Below are 17,424 nucleotides of genomic sequence, written 5' to 3'. Positions count from 1 at the left end.
TGATCTAATTTGTACCAGTCAAAAGGAAGTTGAAACCAATCAGCACATACATATAATATCAGCAGTTTAAGGAACAGTCAGTAGTCTTATTATTCTGTAGTGTACTAAAGGAAATATCAACTCCTTACAAGACAGGTACTTATTAGCTATTAACCGTTTGTTCCTTGTGTTCCTCTGCTGAAATTGTTAGACCAATATTTTAATCCTGTGTATGTCTAGTAGGTAAAGTGTAAACATATAATAGCTAATATTAAAACAAATATTTACTGTTTCGACATTTTAATTACAAATGACCTCAATATAATAAAACATGTACAATATTACTACATAAACGATTCTTTACAATAATTTGCAATATCTACTACATGAACAGGTTTAACACTGGTAATACACTTTCATTTATTCATTACTTGTGAAAAAAATGTTCAGCGAATAAAATATCATTAAAAAGTGACTCCTTGGAATAATTATAAAAAATAAAAAAAAATATGTGTATCTTCAATCGTTAACAATGAAAAGTTTATTGTTAACGATTTTATGTATTCGGTAAAATAAATGTAATTTAATTATATACAATCAAGAACAAACAGTTTGTAAAACCCATTGAACGGCATTACTTAACAAAAATTACTGTACCAAATTTTCTGCACCAGATATTAAATTATATGAACATTTAGAAATCTGCCCAAATTAAATATATACTGATTCTTTTTTTGTTTGTATCTATTGATGTCGTCTGCTCATCAAGCAATGAAACTATAGATACCAAGTAATATCCAAATACAACACATTATTAATATGTGTATGCGATTGCTTGACATCACAAACATGACAAAGGTTCCCAAATAATTGTGCCATTGCAGTAGAAAATGTTTTGATTCGGAGTGACGCAACAAAGCAAACGCGATTGTTGTTAACCGTCAATAATCCAAGTGTCGCAGTTTTCTTACAAAAAAAATATACCGACAACAAAGAAAATACAACTAAAACAAACAAGACTAATCAGTGACGTTCAGATAAATTAAGTTAAAAATCCAAACCAAGTACAAAGTTGAAGAGCATTGAGGATCCGAAAACAGAACACAATGTGTACATATGACAAACGGATACAAATAAGCTAATTGAGATACCAGGATTGAAATTTCTATTTACACCAGACACGCGTTTCGTCTACAAAAGACTCATCCGTGTCTCTCGAATAAAAAAATGTTAAAAAAGCAAATAAAGTACAACAATTTGGTACTGTTGGTTTAATAGCTGTTAGGTGAGTAACATCCTCTAATCAAACATTATAGGTAATGCAAGATCTTGAATGTTGGATTAACTGGGTGATATGTATATATATGCAAGCATTGCTAGAATGTCTTTAACGTTTGAGTGAAGTTTCGGATTTTCATTTTTGGTTTGCATTGAGCATCATCGAAGGTACATAATTGTTTGGATTAGAATCTGGTGCATCTTAAGGATGTATGATTCTGGTTTTCCAGTCTCGTTCCGTCTCCTTGGAATCTCGTTCTTGAATTATTTGCAAATCATGTGATATAAGTGGAAAATATTAATGAATTTTTAAAATACCTTTATCAAACATAACTCTGTGAAAAAAATTGTGTATTTACAAGGAATGGTATTTGAGTAATCCGGTTTTCAAATTTTACATCCAATCAAGTCAGTATTTTAAGCCAAAATTTTGAGAAAATGGGTAAGGGATACAAAAAATGATTTTACAAGAATCATGTACATCCCATATCATTTTGGTCTTTTCAAATTTCTTAGATATGTATTTTTTCAATCATCTGTAACAAAAAAGTTAAAATAATATGCATTTTTTTCTCAAAACTAGTCACAAAAATACAAACTTGACAGCATGGTTAATTTTACACAAAATAGCGTCAAAATATGATAAAACTTTCTTATATTAACATGATTAACACCTACCTATAGTTTTTATAAGTAAAATTTATTCAGATTGGTCCAATACATCTTTATAGAAAGTATAAAAAAAGTTTAATTGTGAAACTGTGATTTGTTTTCACGACAATAGCCCAAAAATAGGTAAACTCGATGAAAAATGGGAAAATCGTCAAAATTGGGCATTTTCAAAGGGTGGTAGCAAAAAAAGAAGTGCACCACCATATGATTTTTTTCTTCCCAAATTATTTTGTCACCGTCTTATAAACCCAAAAATCAGATTAAGAAAAAAAGTTTAATTCTAGAAATTTTTGGCTCCTCAGAGGTGTATATTATGTATATCTCTTTCATATTCATTTGTTAAAATTTACTGTTTGCAATAGCGTGAATTGTTTTATATAATATGAATGTTCTAATCCTGGGCATACAAACAATGCCGTATTTGGCAAAACCTTTTCAACTTTTGATCTTCAGTGCTGTACAATTTTGTATTTTTTTCACTTTCGATCTTTTATATCTGGGCGTCACTGGTGAGTCTCGTGTGGACTAGATGCGTTTTTGGCGTATTGAATCTTAAACCTGATGCTTTTTGTTATCTATTAATCATGCTTTTCTTTGTCTAATATGTTCTGCTTTTTATTTGTATTGTAGTCCTGTAATATTTTGTTTTCATTTCAATGTTATATTTAACTGTGCCATTAAAGTGCGAGGTTTGGCATGCCATAAAACCAGGTTCAACCCACCACTTTTATTCCCCTTTAAAAGTGTCCTGTACCAAGTCAGGAAGATGGCCATTGTTATAATATTGTTCGTTTCTGTGTGTGTGTTGCATTTTAGCGTTGAGTCGTTTGTGTTTTCTCTTATTTTTGAGATAAGACGTGGCACGGTACTTGTCTATCCCAAATTCATATATTTAGTTTTGATGTTATATTTGTTATTCTCGTGGTGTTTTGTCTGTTGCTTGGTCCGTTTCTGTGTGCTGTTGCGTTTCGGTGTTTTGTCGTTGTTCTCCTCTTATATTTAATGCGTTTCCCTCGGTTTTAGTTTGTTACCCCGATTTTGTTTTTTGTCCATGGATTTATGAGTTTTGAACAGCGGTATACTACTGTTGCATTTATATATACATCCTTAATTGGTACTGGTCATGTTATTCACCAGTATTCTACATACTTAATTGTATTCACCATGTAGCTTCAAATATTTTCTTTAAGCTGATTGTCTCTATTAAAATGACAAGTTTTATTGAATGCTTAACCTATGTCCCTTTGTCTCTACTTGATAGATCTTGATAGTCATCTCATTGGCAATCATATTACATCTCTCTGAATGTTATGGAAATACAAAAGATGTAATCTAAAGCCACGATCCTGTAAAGATTAGTAAAAAATATCCAGTTTACTTAAATAAACAACAGTTATAGTATCAGTCAACTTACATTATTTTTTTTGCAATGTTTGTAACTTTTCAACAAGCAGCGAATTCTCTTTTTGTAACCATTTTCTTTCTAGTTCAAGTTTCCAAGATTCTGTTGTAAGACATTTTATGGAGTCCGTTGACATTTTCAAAATATGTTTGTGTGCAATTTTTTTATTCTGCTTATTAACGGAAGAATTTCCATTAACACAACATATCAATTTATGGTAGAGCTTTGCCAGAACTTCTCTATCTGTACGGTTTTTTATATTATGTATTGTCTTTGCCATTGGTTTCCAATCCAACTTTTCATTTTTACATGTTCTCTTTGGATTAGCTTTATTTGCCTCTCCCTTGCCTCTTTTTCTCTTTGGTTTGCATTTTTCTTCTTTTTCTTTGTTCTTGTTTTGCTCATTCAATTCCGTATCTTTTAATTTCAATTGTTTAAAAAGTTTATTGCTGACCCAATCTTGGCTGAACGATTTAGACAAATTAAGTCTAGGGTAATTCGGTTCCTGATCATTTTCAACTTGTAAATCATGTGACTCATCACAGATATGTTGATCATCAGATGTAGAGGGTACATTATCCAATTCACTAACAAGCGACGGTGCTCCCTTAAACAGTGCTCCATTTCCGTTAGTGCGAGGATTAGAATATGCTAGGGGTCCGTTTCCGTAAGTATGAGGACAAGAAAATGCTGCTGCTTCGTTCCCGTAAATGAGAGGAAAAGAACATGCTGGTGCTCTGTTTCCATAAGTGTGAGGCAAAGAACATGATGGTGCTCCCTTTACATTAGTGCGAGGCAAAGAACATGATGGTGCTCCCTTTACATTAGTGCGAGGCGAAGAACATGATGGTGCTCCGTTTGGGTTAGTGCGAGGCAAAGAACCTGATGGTGCTCCGTTCCCGTAAATGAGAGGAAAAGAACATGCTGGTGCTCTGTTTCCGTAAGTGTGAGGCAAAGAACATGATGGTGCTCCATTTACTTTAGCGTGAGGCGAAGAACATGATGGTGCTCCGTTTGCATTAGTGCGAGGTGCAGAACATGATGGTGCTCCGTTTGCGTAAGGACGAGGTTCAGAACATGCTGGCCCTCCGTTTGCGTTAGTACGAGGTGCAGAACATGATAGTCCACTGTTTGCGTGAGTGCAAGGCGAAGAACAAGACAGTGCCCCGTTTGTGTTAGTGTGAGGTGCTGAACATGATGGTCCACTGTTTGCGTGAGTGCAAGGCGAAGAACAAGACAGTGCTCCGTTTGTGTTAGTGTGAGGTGCTGAACATGATGGTCCACTGTTTGCGTGAATGCAAGGCGAAGAACAAGACAGTGCTCCGTTTGTGTTAGTGTGAGGTGCTGAACATGATAGTCCACTGTTTGCGTCAGTGCCAAGTGAAGAACATACTGGCGCTCCATTTGCGTTAATGCTAGATGGAGAACATCCTGGTGCTCCGTTTGCGTCAGTGCGAAGTGAAGAACATACTGGCGCTCCCTTTGCATTAATGCTAGATGGAGAACATCCTGGTGCTCCGTTTGCGTCAGTGCGAAGTGAAGAACATACTGGTGCTCCGTTTGCGTTAATGCTAGATTGAGAATATCCTGGTGCTCCTTCAGAGTTAGCGCCAGGTGAAGACCATGCTGGTTTACTATAATTGTGGTATTCATTAACCTCTAATACTGCTTTTTGTAAACGTTGTTGTTCATCCATACGTATTTTGAGGGCTGCATAACAAATGCTGCATTTATGTCTTCTAAATTTTTTAAGTGGTTTTGATGAGAAGCTCCCGTAAAACTTTCCTTTCGATATTTCATGAAGTGTAACACCATCCATGAATCCTGCTGATTTCTTTTTCCAAGAAGATGTTTCAGTGTTGGATTTCTCAATGTTACGTGCACCAGTAACAAGACCTAAAATTTCATGAAAATAAAAGAAAAGTGATTATGACTTTCATAGATCAGTAAAATCAATAATAAGGGACATATATTATTATGTGATTATAGTTACAAAGTATGCCCCTCAAATTAACAATTGAATGATATTAGTCATATTGACGGATTAATATTTTGAAAAAAAGTAAAATTAAGGCATCTGTTCATTTAATTTATTTCATCAATGAGGACTAATATAAAATTAACAAAGATTTACAAAAAAACAACTTTTCCCTAGTATGAAATGACACACAATGTAATAAAAAATTGATAAAATCGCCACGTTAAGTATTCAAAAATATATTTGCATCAGATACAATTTTTTTTTACAGACACTCAAGTTGTATTACCGTAAAGCGGGTTATTTTCACGGGTGTATAATTTCGCTATTGTCGTTGAATAAGATATACAAAAGAATTTGGTGGTTATTATTTTGGCAGATCCAAAGCTTTTCTCAATACCTTTGCATGTGCACTTTTAAATTTGAGGAATTTATGTAAGTGATTTTGTTCACAAAGCGAAAATAAGCAAAATATTTACAACCCGTGAAAATAACCCCCTATATGGTATACAGTTCATTCCGCATTATAAATTCTTAAAAATTACACCCAATCAATAATTATAAAATAAACCAGTAATGCATTGAAAAAAAATATACAAATAAACTTTGCAAACTGTCGATAAAATAGACTGCACAATATTGTTGAATTTCTATGTGTGTTGTGGAAGGGGGCCTCGGTGGCAGTGTGGTCCATAAACATAAATTATATCATAAGCCAGACATTGGTCAGATTTTAGAGTTCGCATCTCACAAAAAGACATATGTTTGACTCCTACAAAATGTATCTCAATTGTCTATGACTGTCGACGTTCTCAATACATGAAGCAAATATTGTTGAAAGTGGCCTTAAACACAAAACAAATATCTATCAACCATCTGTATGGAGGATGATGGCTTGGACGTAGTATCCATGGACTATAAGTACCCCTTGAAAAAATGATTTATTCATTGTTAAAGCCTGTTTATGTTTCTGTGCATCTTCAATGAAAGTTGTAAAGTTTCTCCATCTACCTGTGTCTGGTTGGCTTCTGTGTTGGCTTTGATCTTCTGAAGCCTTTGTATAAGGATGTATATTTTGGGTACGAATGGTTGTCAACTTGCTTATATAACTGTGCCTTTCCTCTAAATGATTGTTTATATGCATGGTTCCTCATTACTGAATTGGTTCCCACATTGATGTTTTCCTTTTAGAGGTACCGAGTACTTATTGTATAGTCAGCCAAAGCTATTGTGTCGATGTAATCTCAACGTTGTTTACACGTTTTCATGGTTGGTTGAAATTACGGATAGCTTTCCCAAAGTCTTTTAAAAATTATTTATGATGCTAGTTGCAAATACTAATTTACCCCAACAAAGTAACATTAGCAGCTTTTTACAGATAAAAATAAGTATATTTTCATTTTGGATTATTATTATTAGATGATGACTTTTCCATTTGTAAGGAGGCATAACTCTAGAACATTTAAAGTGACACAACTAAAATTCAAATTTGACCTGTAATTTGCGGTAAGAAGCATTGTGTACAAATTTCATGACCTTTGGTTGAGGTTTACTAAAGTCAGAAAACAAAAAAAAATCAGAATAAAATCAGCAATTTTTCCATTTGTAAAAGGGCTTAACTCTAGAACGATTAAGTTTCATTACTTTTGATTGATCCAAACTAAAGTTAGAGAACGGAAACCAACTTTGGGACTTACATACACACAGACGGACAAAGGTGAAACTAAATGTGGGGGCATAAAAAGCTGTATTTCCAAAAACGAATGATTTGGCACTAACACACAAGTTAAATAAAAACAGTTTACAATACATAATGAACGTGCAACTTCTATTTATGAGTGATACTGAGAGCAAAAATACAAAGTTTTTGGACACAATTCTCCTAAGATGGTTTCCCATCAGTGCTGTTTTCAATTAATCTGTCAACCTTTTATAAACCACAGTATTGAAGCTCAGAAATAATATAAAGTGCTAAGGAAGAGTGTAAAGCATTTAACAAAGGTTCGTACATAATAAATGACGCTGTATATATATTTTACAAACAAATTTTCTTATAATAAAAAAAACCAATTTAAAACAATTTGGTCGTTTTTGATTATTTTTTTTTTCAAAGTAATACAATTAAAATTCATTGTAAAACCATATGTAAAGTCATAATAAAAAGTGATACAAATAACAAAAACTGTAATAACTAAAAACAAATGAAACTTCTACATGGAGAGTTAGAGTGAAAAACAAAATAATAGTAACCAAGCAGATTTTATTCTGCAAAATACATGAAATATGACCACAAACTTCATGATCTGCAACAATGTGCACAAAGGAATTAATCTGCCTTGTATCTCAGAAGCAACTGTATGTCCATATCATATTAAAACAAGAATGTGTCCTCAGTACACAAATGCCCCACTCGCACTATCATTTTCCATGTTCAGTGGACCGTGAAATTGAGGTGAAACTCTAATTTGGCATTAAAATTAGAAAGATCATATCATAGGGAACATGTGTACTAAGTTTGAAGTCGATTGGACTTCAACTTCATCAAAAACTACCTTGACCAAAAACTTTAACCTGGAGCGGGACAGACGGACGAACGGACGCACACACCAGAAAACATAATGCCCCTCTACTATCGTAGGTGGGGCATAAAAATATAATTTGACACACAAAAAGCAGGTCCTGCATGTATGTTTTTGGATAATTTACATAAAAAACTTCAATGTCAAAGTCGATTGGAAACGAAACAAATGTCAAAAGGTTTTGTTCTATCCTCTTTGAAGAAAGGTACACATTGCCTAGATGTACCAGAGTTCTTAATCTTTCAAGAAAAATCTCGGTCATTCACACTAAAGACAAGTTTAACTAGCACCCCATTGTAAATTACATATAAAACAATCATGGCAGGATATTCAAATACTCTGCGTTAATGACACGCACCAATGCTGATAAAAACTGTATACCAAATGCAATAAAAAATTATACAATATAATTTTAATACATTAAAGACCATGATTAAGAATGCATGGCCACAACAAAATGAAATATACTAAATACTTTAACATCTGTTTACCAAATATCATGGACTTATCATTAGCAATTAGCCATTAACTATATAGATACAGAGTGCGGCTATCTCACTCATATATTGTATATAAAACTATTTAAACAATTTTTTTTTTTTGCATTTTAGTTTGATTTAAAAGCAATACAATAGAAGCAGAATTGTCACAGGTTTATTTTGTTATATTTATTTGTGGATCATTTTCGTTTATTTTACAAGATAACAGAACTATTATTTTCTGTTCAAAAATTTGCTATATCTTCCACCAAATTATATTATAAAATGTTATTGTATATACATGTGTTCACATCATAAGAAACCAAAGCACCTGAAGGCAAAACTATGACTAAATAAACAAACATGCTTTAGACTATTCTACGTCTTTTAAGGCCTTAGTGATAAAAATACAACCATAAAAAAATCGATTTTGAAAAAAATGTGTTATTATATATGTAGCAAAAAAAATGCAGGTGATGAATACTTTTGGCCATGTACTGTAGTTTAATAGCACTCTAAAATATGCAAAAGTTTCAGACTGAATGGACTTTGACTAAAGGGGATGAATCTAATGATCCCCATTAAAATTAGATAAGCTACCATTTTCCATTGTATTATGATAATACAAATTAAAATAAAACATCATTGACAAACCAATACCTCTTCAACTAATTAAATCAAAAATGAAAACAACTGTTTAACACTACAGGTGCAAGTGATTGCATGCTTACATCTTCCTGTCTGGTCTTAGTTGCTAAATGTGTATGTTTGAGGCCTGAATATGTAAACCTTGTATTATCCTTATTAAACTTCATCAAGTAAATCAGAAAATCGGGAAATTAGATAGCTGGGAAGTGGTCAAGAAAGGGTAAAACGCAAAATTAAGATTCCGCGAAAATAAGTTGGTTTACATAATTACAATTGTTTTTGCCAAATTGAATATAGTCACATAATCATTATTTTTTTAACAAAATAATCAAATAATCAAAAATATAGTGCTAGATATCATAAAAATAAACATGAAATATTTCAAAAAATCACTGTACAAACGACCACGTAATCACAATCAAAAACTCATAAGGAGGATCCCATATATCATGAAGAACATTGTTTATCTGGGTATCAAACACAACTGATCACAACAGGTTGTTAATTTATATTTTTATGTCCTTTTCGATTTTTCATTTAAAATGTCTACTTTGAATCTTACATTGAATAAATGAAAAATTATGTCTATGGTTTGAAAAGTAAGAATAAGATGCTTCTGAACATGAACACATCAAACGTTTATCTGTTTATATAGTACAAGAACTTTTAAATATCTGTACAATGGTACATTTTGCATCCCAAAAAAATTCTAAGTTTAACTTTTCTTAAAGTCTTTTTCTTTACTAACACTCAAAAGAGAATGACAACTGAGAACTTAGGAAAGATACCAGTGATCTTGTAACAATCGAGTTTGATGTAAAGATCAAGTTAATGGTAAAACAGTTATCACATCTTCACTGTGACAATGCTTTAAATATTCATTGAGTAGAAAGTTTTGCCTTTGCAGCTTTTCTTTTTCATGTTCAAGGTCAGATGATTCTTTCGTAAGACTTATTATATATTTTTCTGCTTCTTGCAAAATTTTAATTTTTGGTATCGACTGTTTTTTATCAGAATATTTTGGAATACTATGCTTCAATCCAGTGAAAAGATCAGCCATTTTTCGCCTACTTTCACGTTCCAAAACATTATGGTTTGTGCTTCTAATTATTGTAACAATTTTTTTTGGTGTTGGTGTTGGCAAACTTTCACGGTCAATATCGTTATTTCTACTTAGTTTATTAATTGTTTCTATTGGTGTTGACCCAAATACATGTTCCAAATTGTTAGGAATAGTAACTCTGCTTGTTTTTGTTGCTTTCCAATTTTGCCGAATCAATATTTCCAAATTTTGTCTTTCCTGAATCAATTCTTTCAAATTTTTCCTTCGTTGACGATTGGTACAATTTTCCATAGACCAAGAACACTGTCTTACAGATGGTATTGCTTGATTTTCTATAAATGGTGAAATATCACGGTTTGTACTAAGTGACTCATTCACGACTGGTGAAATCTGACGGTTTGGACTAAGTGACTCGTCAACGACTATTGGAATACCAGACGAGAAGCGAGGTGCCCAGATATACACATCTTTAGAATCAGCTTGAAGTGATAAGCATGATGGTTTACTGTAGTTATGGTGTTCATTCAGCTCTTGTATCGCCTGTCGTTGTTTTTCTTCTTCAATTTGTTTTTTAAGTATAATAAGACACTTGCTGCATTTATGTGTCTTATAATTATGAAGTAGTTTTGATAGTGTTGGTATTTTTTGAAGTGCCGCATCATCACTGATTTCTGTAAATTCTATTTCCTGAGATGTTTCATTTATGTAGTCTTCAATGGTAATTACGTCAACATCCGGGTCTAAAATGTCATGAAAATATAGAAAAGAATGACTGGTATCCATATGGTCATTTGTATTGTTTGGTTGCTCTTTCAATGTACTATACCCAACATTTCATGGCATTTATACATTATCTCAAAGAGCAATCCAGTGAAATTTGTTAGAATAATTAAGTCAGTGAGTGATGTCATCTGTTAATCATGTTAATTCGCCTTTTCAGAATGGGTTATATTTTCAAAAGTGTACACCAGAACGTCATGATTGGTTAAAAATGTCATAAACAACGGAAATTCAACCAATGAGTGATGTTCCTTTCATTTTGGGATACAAATAATGAAATTACCCATTATTCCTAAGATTTTGAATCGCCCAATTCATTAGTGATACACCTGCCTTTTAATATCAATTCTTTTTCAATCAATGTTCAAGTGAGATTTGTTATCTAGTTAATAAACATGTTGTAAAGGAATATAAGTATTAAAATTAAAATGTTGAACTGAGTTTTTACATGATCACAAGGTTAATTCCTAATTTCATAAAGACCCAACTTGGAAGTTCCAAAGCAAAATAAAATTGGATGAAAATTTTACACACTGTGGATTCAATATTATTCATTGGATAAAAAATCTTCGTGAATTTCATGATTACATGATTGCAAATGTTATATATAAATGTATGCAGACCTTGGCAAAAATTAGGAATTCAAATATCCACGAAAATGAAAGTTTTACTCAAGCCACGAAAATTGGTACCCATGAAAATAAATGAGTCCACAGAATTGCTTCTATGAAAATACATCACTATTCAATAATCAAGGAGCTTGTGAGTGATAAATCTACAAATATATCACACAATAATATAAGCTCACATGAAGCTTTATACCTAAATTTGAGTAGCTCTGATTTGTAGAGAAAAACGCGACTAATTTGTATGGGAAGGATGGAAACACGGGCAAATGTAAACCAGTTTGACAGTATAACACCGTCTTTGAAACTTGCTAGTTTTACCTTTTTTTTCATATTAACGTGTTGATTAGGAATTTGCTTTATACGAAGGAAGAAAATAAAGTGCACTTTTTCCACTACTGTGGATTCATTACTATTCGTTGAAAACCAATTTTCCTGGTTTTTTTGGGTACAGGTGTGCCATGAATTTAAATGTTTAACTAAATACAAATTTCAATTTGGTTAATGCAGAGGGCCAGGCAAGTGTTCCGCAATCCACGAAAATTGGTACCAACGAAAATAACAAATCCACAATAATTTATCTTTGCACCAAACAATAAAACTCACCATCTTCATGTCGGCTGCTGATTTCTTTCGAATTAACTATCTTACAACTCAACTGGTTGTATTCACATACAAGTAAATGTTCTGCTGCAAATGGAAAGAAGAACACTTGAAAATATCCTTTCTTGATGTATGATGGTTACACATGACTCTCGTATATATCTAAACTAGAGGCTCTAAAGAGCCTGTGTCGCTCACCTTGGTCTATGTGAATATTAAACAAAGGAAGCAGATGGATTCATGACAAAATTGTGTTTTGGTGATGGTGATGTGTTTGTACATCTTACTTTACTTAACAGTCTTGCTGCTTACAATTATCTCTATCTATAATGAACTTGGCCCAGTAGTTTCAGTGGAATATGTTAATAAAAATTTACAAATTTTATGAAAATTGTTAAAAGTTGACTATAAAGGACAATAACTCCTAAGACCATTTCAGTCATGTTGACTTATTTGTAAATCTGTCTTTGCTGAACATTATTGCTGTTTATAGTTTATCTTTTTCTATAATAATAATCAAGATAATAACCAAAAACAGCAAAATTACCGATTCATGGGCAGCATCCCAACAACAGGTTGTCAGATTCATCTGATAATTACAGGGCAGATAGATATTGATCTGATAAACAATTTAACCCCATGTCAGATTTGCTCTAAATACTTCTGTTTTTGAGTTATAAGCCAAAAACTGCATTTTACCCCTATGTTCTATTTTTTGTCATGGTGGCCATCTTGGTTGGTTGATCGGGTCACGCCACACATTTTTAAACTAGATACCCGAAAGATGATTGTTGCCAAGTTTGGATTAATTTGGCTCAGTAGTTTCAGAGGAGAAGATTTTTGTAAAAGATAGCTAAGACTTACGAAAAATGGTTAAAAATTGACTATAAAGGGCAATAACTCCTAAAGGGGTCAACTGACCATTTCCATCATATTGACTTATTTGTAAATCTTACTTTGCTGAACATTATTGCTGTTTGCAGTTTATCTTTTTCTATAATAATATTCAAGATAATAACCAAAAACAGCAAAATTTCCTTAAAATTACTGATTCATGGGCAGCATCCCAACAACAGGTTGTCAGATTCATCTGATAATTGCAGGGCAGATAGATCTTGATCTGATAAACAATTTTACCCCATGTCAGATTTGCTCTTAATGCTTTGGTTTTTGATATATAAGCCAAAAATTGCATTTTACCCCTATGTTCTATTTTTAGCCGTGGCGGCCATCTTGGTTGGTTGACGGGGTCACGCCACACATTTTTAAAACTAGATACCCCAATGATGATTGCGGCCAAGTTTGGTTTAATTTAGCCCATTAGTTTCAGAGGAGAAGATTTTGTAAAAGCTAAGGACGCCGGACGAGGACGACGCAGGACGCTGACAACGCCGGACGCCAAGTGATGGGAAAAGCTCACTTGGCCCTTTGGGCCAGGTGAGCTTAAAATAAGAATGTCTCCAAAGAACACGGATGCTCAACTAGCACGTTCATTATTTATGTTCAGTGGAACCTGAAATTGCAGTCAAAACTTTAATTTGGCATTAACATTTGACACACCATATCATAGGAAACATGTGTACTAAGTTTCATGATGATTGGATTTCAACTTCATCAAAGACTACCCTGACCAAAAACTTTAACCTAAAGTGAGATAAACGCCAGATGGACACAAATACTTTAAACTAAAGTACGGGAAATAGACCTGAATACAGAAACTTCACATTAATCAATAAACCATGAAAATAGATTCAAGGTCAGATGACTCTGTCTGCCTCAGAAGAACATGAACCTTACAATCATTTTATTTATAGTTGACATATTCTATGTAATCTTATCCTAGTAACCAGAAGTATAATCTGGTATGCCAGACGCACGTTTTATAGACAAGACTCATTTAATAATGAGGCTTGGATGAATAAGTTTTAAAAGGCTATATAAAAGGTGAGGAGCATTGAGAACATAATCTTCTTAAAAGTTTTGTTAAATAGTTAACATCTGAGTTTTTGGCTAGCCGCAAAACCAGATTCAACCCCTTATATTCTCTTAAAATGTCCTGTGCCAAGTCAGGAAAATGGCAGTTGTTATCTTCCAGTTCGTTTCAGTGTCTGTTGCATTGTTGTTGGTTTTTTTTATCATTTCAGTGTTTCTGTTGTTTTGTTGTTTTCCTCTTATAGTTGATGTGTTTCCCTTGGTTTTACTTTGTTACTTGGGATTTGATTTTGTCTCAATCGATTTATGACTTTCCAACATGGGTATACTACTGTTGCCTTAGTCTGATTAAAACCAGCCCTCACTATCCACTTACCTACAACAAAAGTTGATAGTGGGGGCTGATTTACTCAGACTGGTGTTGCCTTTATTTAGTCAATTGAAGTCTAAGATCTGGGAAATGAATATAATATGTTAATCTAACTTGTTCACCGAATCGAAAAAAAATCCCACATGTTTTAACTGTGCTTATCTAGTAACCTTTTGATATATCATTAGCAATGGCTAAAACAGTTACCAAATTGCAGTTTGAATTATTTACCAACTTTCTGATCAATTAGGAAAATATTTTAACAGATTGCTAAAGTGAAAGGTTGTTAGTTTGAAGTGAGTGTTGTGAAATAAAAAGTTATACTCACCATCCAGCCCCTGTTAGTTGTCTTTTTCATGAATTTCAAACAAAATAAGGACTAAATATAATGAGTCACAGATTAAGAAGGTCTAACTTTTACATACACACTGCTATCATAAATCTTTTTTTTAATTAAATAGTTCAAAACATTGTTTTGTATGTCAACATTTTATACTGTTGCCTTTATTTATGTCTTTAGTAATAGCAGTTTTTTTCAAATTTTATTCACCTTAAAAATAATGTTCAGCTCTCTTTTCAGAACAGAGGAATTATGATGTAATAATCATGGAAATAAATTTACAAAAACATTACTTATAAATTGAAGGAAGGTGATATTTGTCAGACAACAAAATTTTGCTGATATTATCGTATACATGGTATATTTAATAATAGCAGATAAGTTTTAGAACAAAATATCCAAATAACAATTACACAATAATAACTGTTGGAAAACAAGGCTATGAATTATAGACATACAAAACAACATTTTGAACTTTTACTGATAAAATCTACTTAGCATAGAAGTTTTCATATCAAAGTTAGACCTTTTAAATCAGTGACTCGTATTATTGTAATTCCTTATTTTGTTTGAAATTTATAACAAAGACATCAATTCAAAGAAGCTGGGTTGTAAATAAAACTCCTGTCCTTATCAGTATTGAAAAGGTAATAATCTGATTGTATTGAATGTATATTTTATCATGTTTATATCACAATGCTTCGAGTTAACATGTTGGTCGATATTTGATGTATTACTTACTCACAGGATGTTAATCATTTTGTTAATTGTTTCTAAATTGATAGCATCTGATAAATTAAACTTGCCCAATTATGTTAACTCAATGAGTCAAATGATGAAGATGTTCAAATGTATGTAAAAAAAACTCATCATAGATACCAGGATTGAAATTTTTAATTTGCGTCAGATGCACTTTTTGTCTACAACAGACCAGTCAGTGAGTCTCGATTCAAGTAACAAGTTAAAAAGGACAAATAAAGAACGAAGTTGAAGAGCATTTAGAATCAAAATGCATCTGAATTTTTTTTCAATACAAAAGAAAGGAGATGAGATAGGATTGCCAATGAGACAACTATCTACCAGAGTTTATACAAGGTGCATGTACAAAACTATAGAGCTCTGTACATTTTTCTTGTTTTAATTTAAATTAAGCTTAGTATGCAATATGAACTTTGTTCATTGTGAACATGGTGAAGGTGGTACAGTGACCCATAGTTGTTCATATCCGGGTCATTTTGGTCTCTTGTCGAGAGATGTCTCATTGGCAATAATAAGACATCTTATTTTTTTATAGTCAACAATTAGAACCAGATGCTCCGCAGGGCGTAGCTTTATATGACCGCAGAGGTTGAACCCTGAACGGTTGGGGCAAGTATGGACACAACATTCAAGCTGGATTCAGCTCTAAATTTGGATTGTGATTAAATAGTTGACACAGCATAGGTTTCTGACACAGAATGAATGTGTTCTAATGAACTTAAAATTTTTGTTTTCTCTTAGAGTAATTCACTATGCTGTTGAATATTATAACATATTTGTTACGTTCGGAGAACGTGTTTTTCAACAGACTGTCGGCATTCCAATGGGAACAAACTGTGCCCCTCTACTCGCCGACTTGTTTCTTTATTATTATGAGGCTGACTTCATGCAGGAACTTCTTAGGAAGAAAGATAAGAAGTTAGCAATATCCTTTAACTCTACTTTCCGCTATATAGATGATGTTCTTTCACTAAACAATTCAAAATTTGGTGACTATGTGGAACGCATCTATCCAATCGAACTAGAGATAAAGGATACTACAGATACAGTTAAGTCGGCTTCATATCTTGACTTACATCTAGAAATTGACAATGAGGGTCGGTTGAAAACAAAACTTTACGACAAAAGAGATGATTTCAGCTTTCCAATTGTGAACTTTCCATTTCTAAGTAGCAACATTCCAGCAGCACCTGCATACGGGGTATATATCTCCCAATTGATACGATATTCCCGTGCTTGCATTTCCTATCATGATTTTCTTGATAGAGGTTTGCTGCTCACAAGGAAGCTATTAAACCAAGAGTTCCAAATGGTGAAGTTGAAATCATCCCTTCGTAAATTTTACGGACGCCATCACGAGTTGGTTGACCGTTATGGAATAACCGTTTCACAAATGATATCGGATATGTTCCTTACGTCGTAACTACAATCCCCTTCCCTTTCATGAATATGACCTACCGAATTAGACTATTTACCGGATTTGTAATCACTTAAGCAACACGACGGGTGCCACATGTGGAGCAGGATCTGCTTACCCTTCCGGAGCACCTGAGATCACCCCTAGTTTTTGGTGGGGCTCGTGTTGTTTATTCTTTAGTTTTCTATGTTGTGTCGTGTGTACTATTGTTTTTCTGTTTGTCTTTTTTATTTTTAGCCATGGCGTTGTCAGTTTGTTTTAGATTTATGAGTTTGACTGTCCCTTTGGTATCTTTCGTCCCTCTTTTAATCCTCTCAAAAAAATGTTTGAAGAAATTTTCTTTTTATTTATGAAATTTCAAATGAGAAAATTGAACCCAATTTTTTTAATCACATCCCCCTTTCCCTTATTCCAAAACTAATCTCAATTAAATTTTCTAATGGAGTTTGCAACAACAACTACTCATATAAATACATCATAAAATATTAAGATGTAAAAAAACTGCTTGTTATCACTGAA

At 33.0% G+C, this 17,424-nt stretch overlaps 1 protein-coding gene across 4 annotated transcripts in view; it reads right to left on the bottom strand.

Annotated features, from left to right (window-relative positions):
• Window positions 1-262: 262 nt before the first annotated feature.
• LOC143056856 (uncharacterized) overlaps window positions 263-17,424 on the bottom strand; it is a 65,975-nt gene continuing 48,813 nt past the window's right edge. For all 4 annotated transcript variants that reach the window (XM_076230022.1, XM_076230021.1, XM_076230020.1 and 1 more), the window contains 2 exons: window positions 12,091-12,174; window positions 263-5,227 (listed from right to left, as the gene is read on the bottom strand). In XM_076230022.1, the coding sequence (XP_076086137.1) occupies window positions 3,345-5,227; window positions 12,091-12,174 (1,967 nt within the window). In that variant the 3' untranslated portion in view covers window positions 263-3,344. The remainder of the gene's footprint in view (window positions 5,228-12,090; window positions 12,175-17,424) is intronic.

Source organism: Mytilus galloprovincialis, chromosome 13, assembly GCF_965363235.1.
Source record: "Mytilus galloprovincialis chromosome 13, xbMytGall1.hap1.1, whole genome shotgun sequence".
NCBI classification, from domain to species: domain Eukaryota; kingdom Metazoa; phylum Mollusca; class Bivalvia; order Mytilida; family Mytilidae; genus Mytilus; species Mytilus galloprovincialis.
Note: the sequence above shows the minus strand (reverse complement) of the source record. Positions and strands in the feature narration are given on the sequence as shown.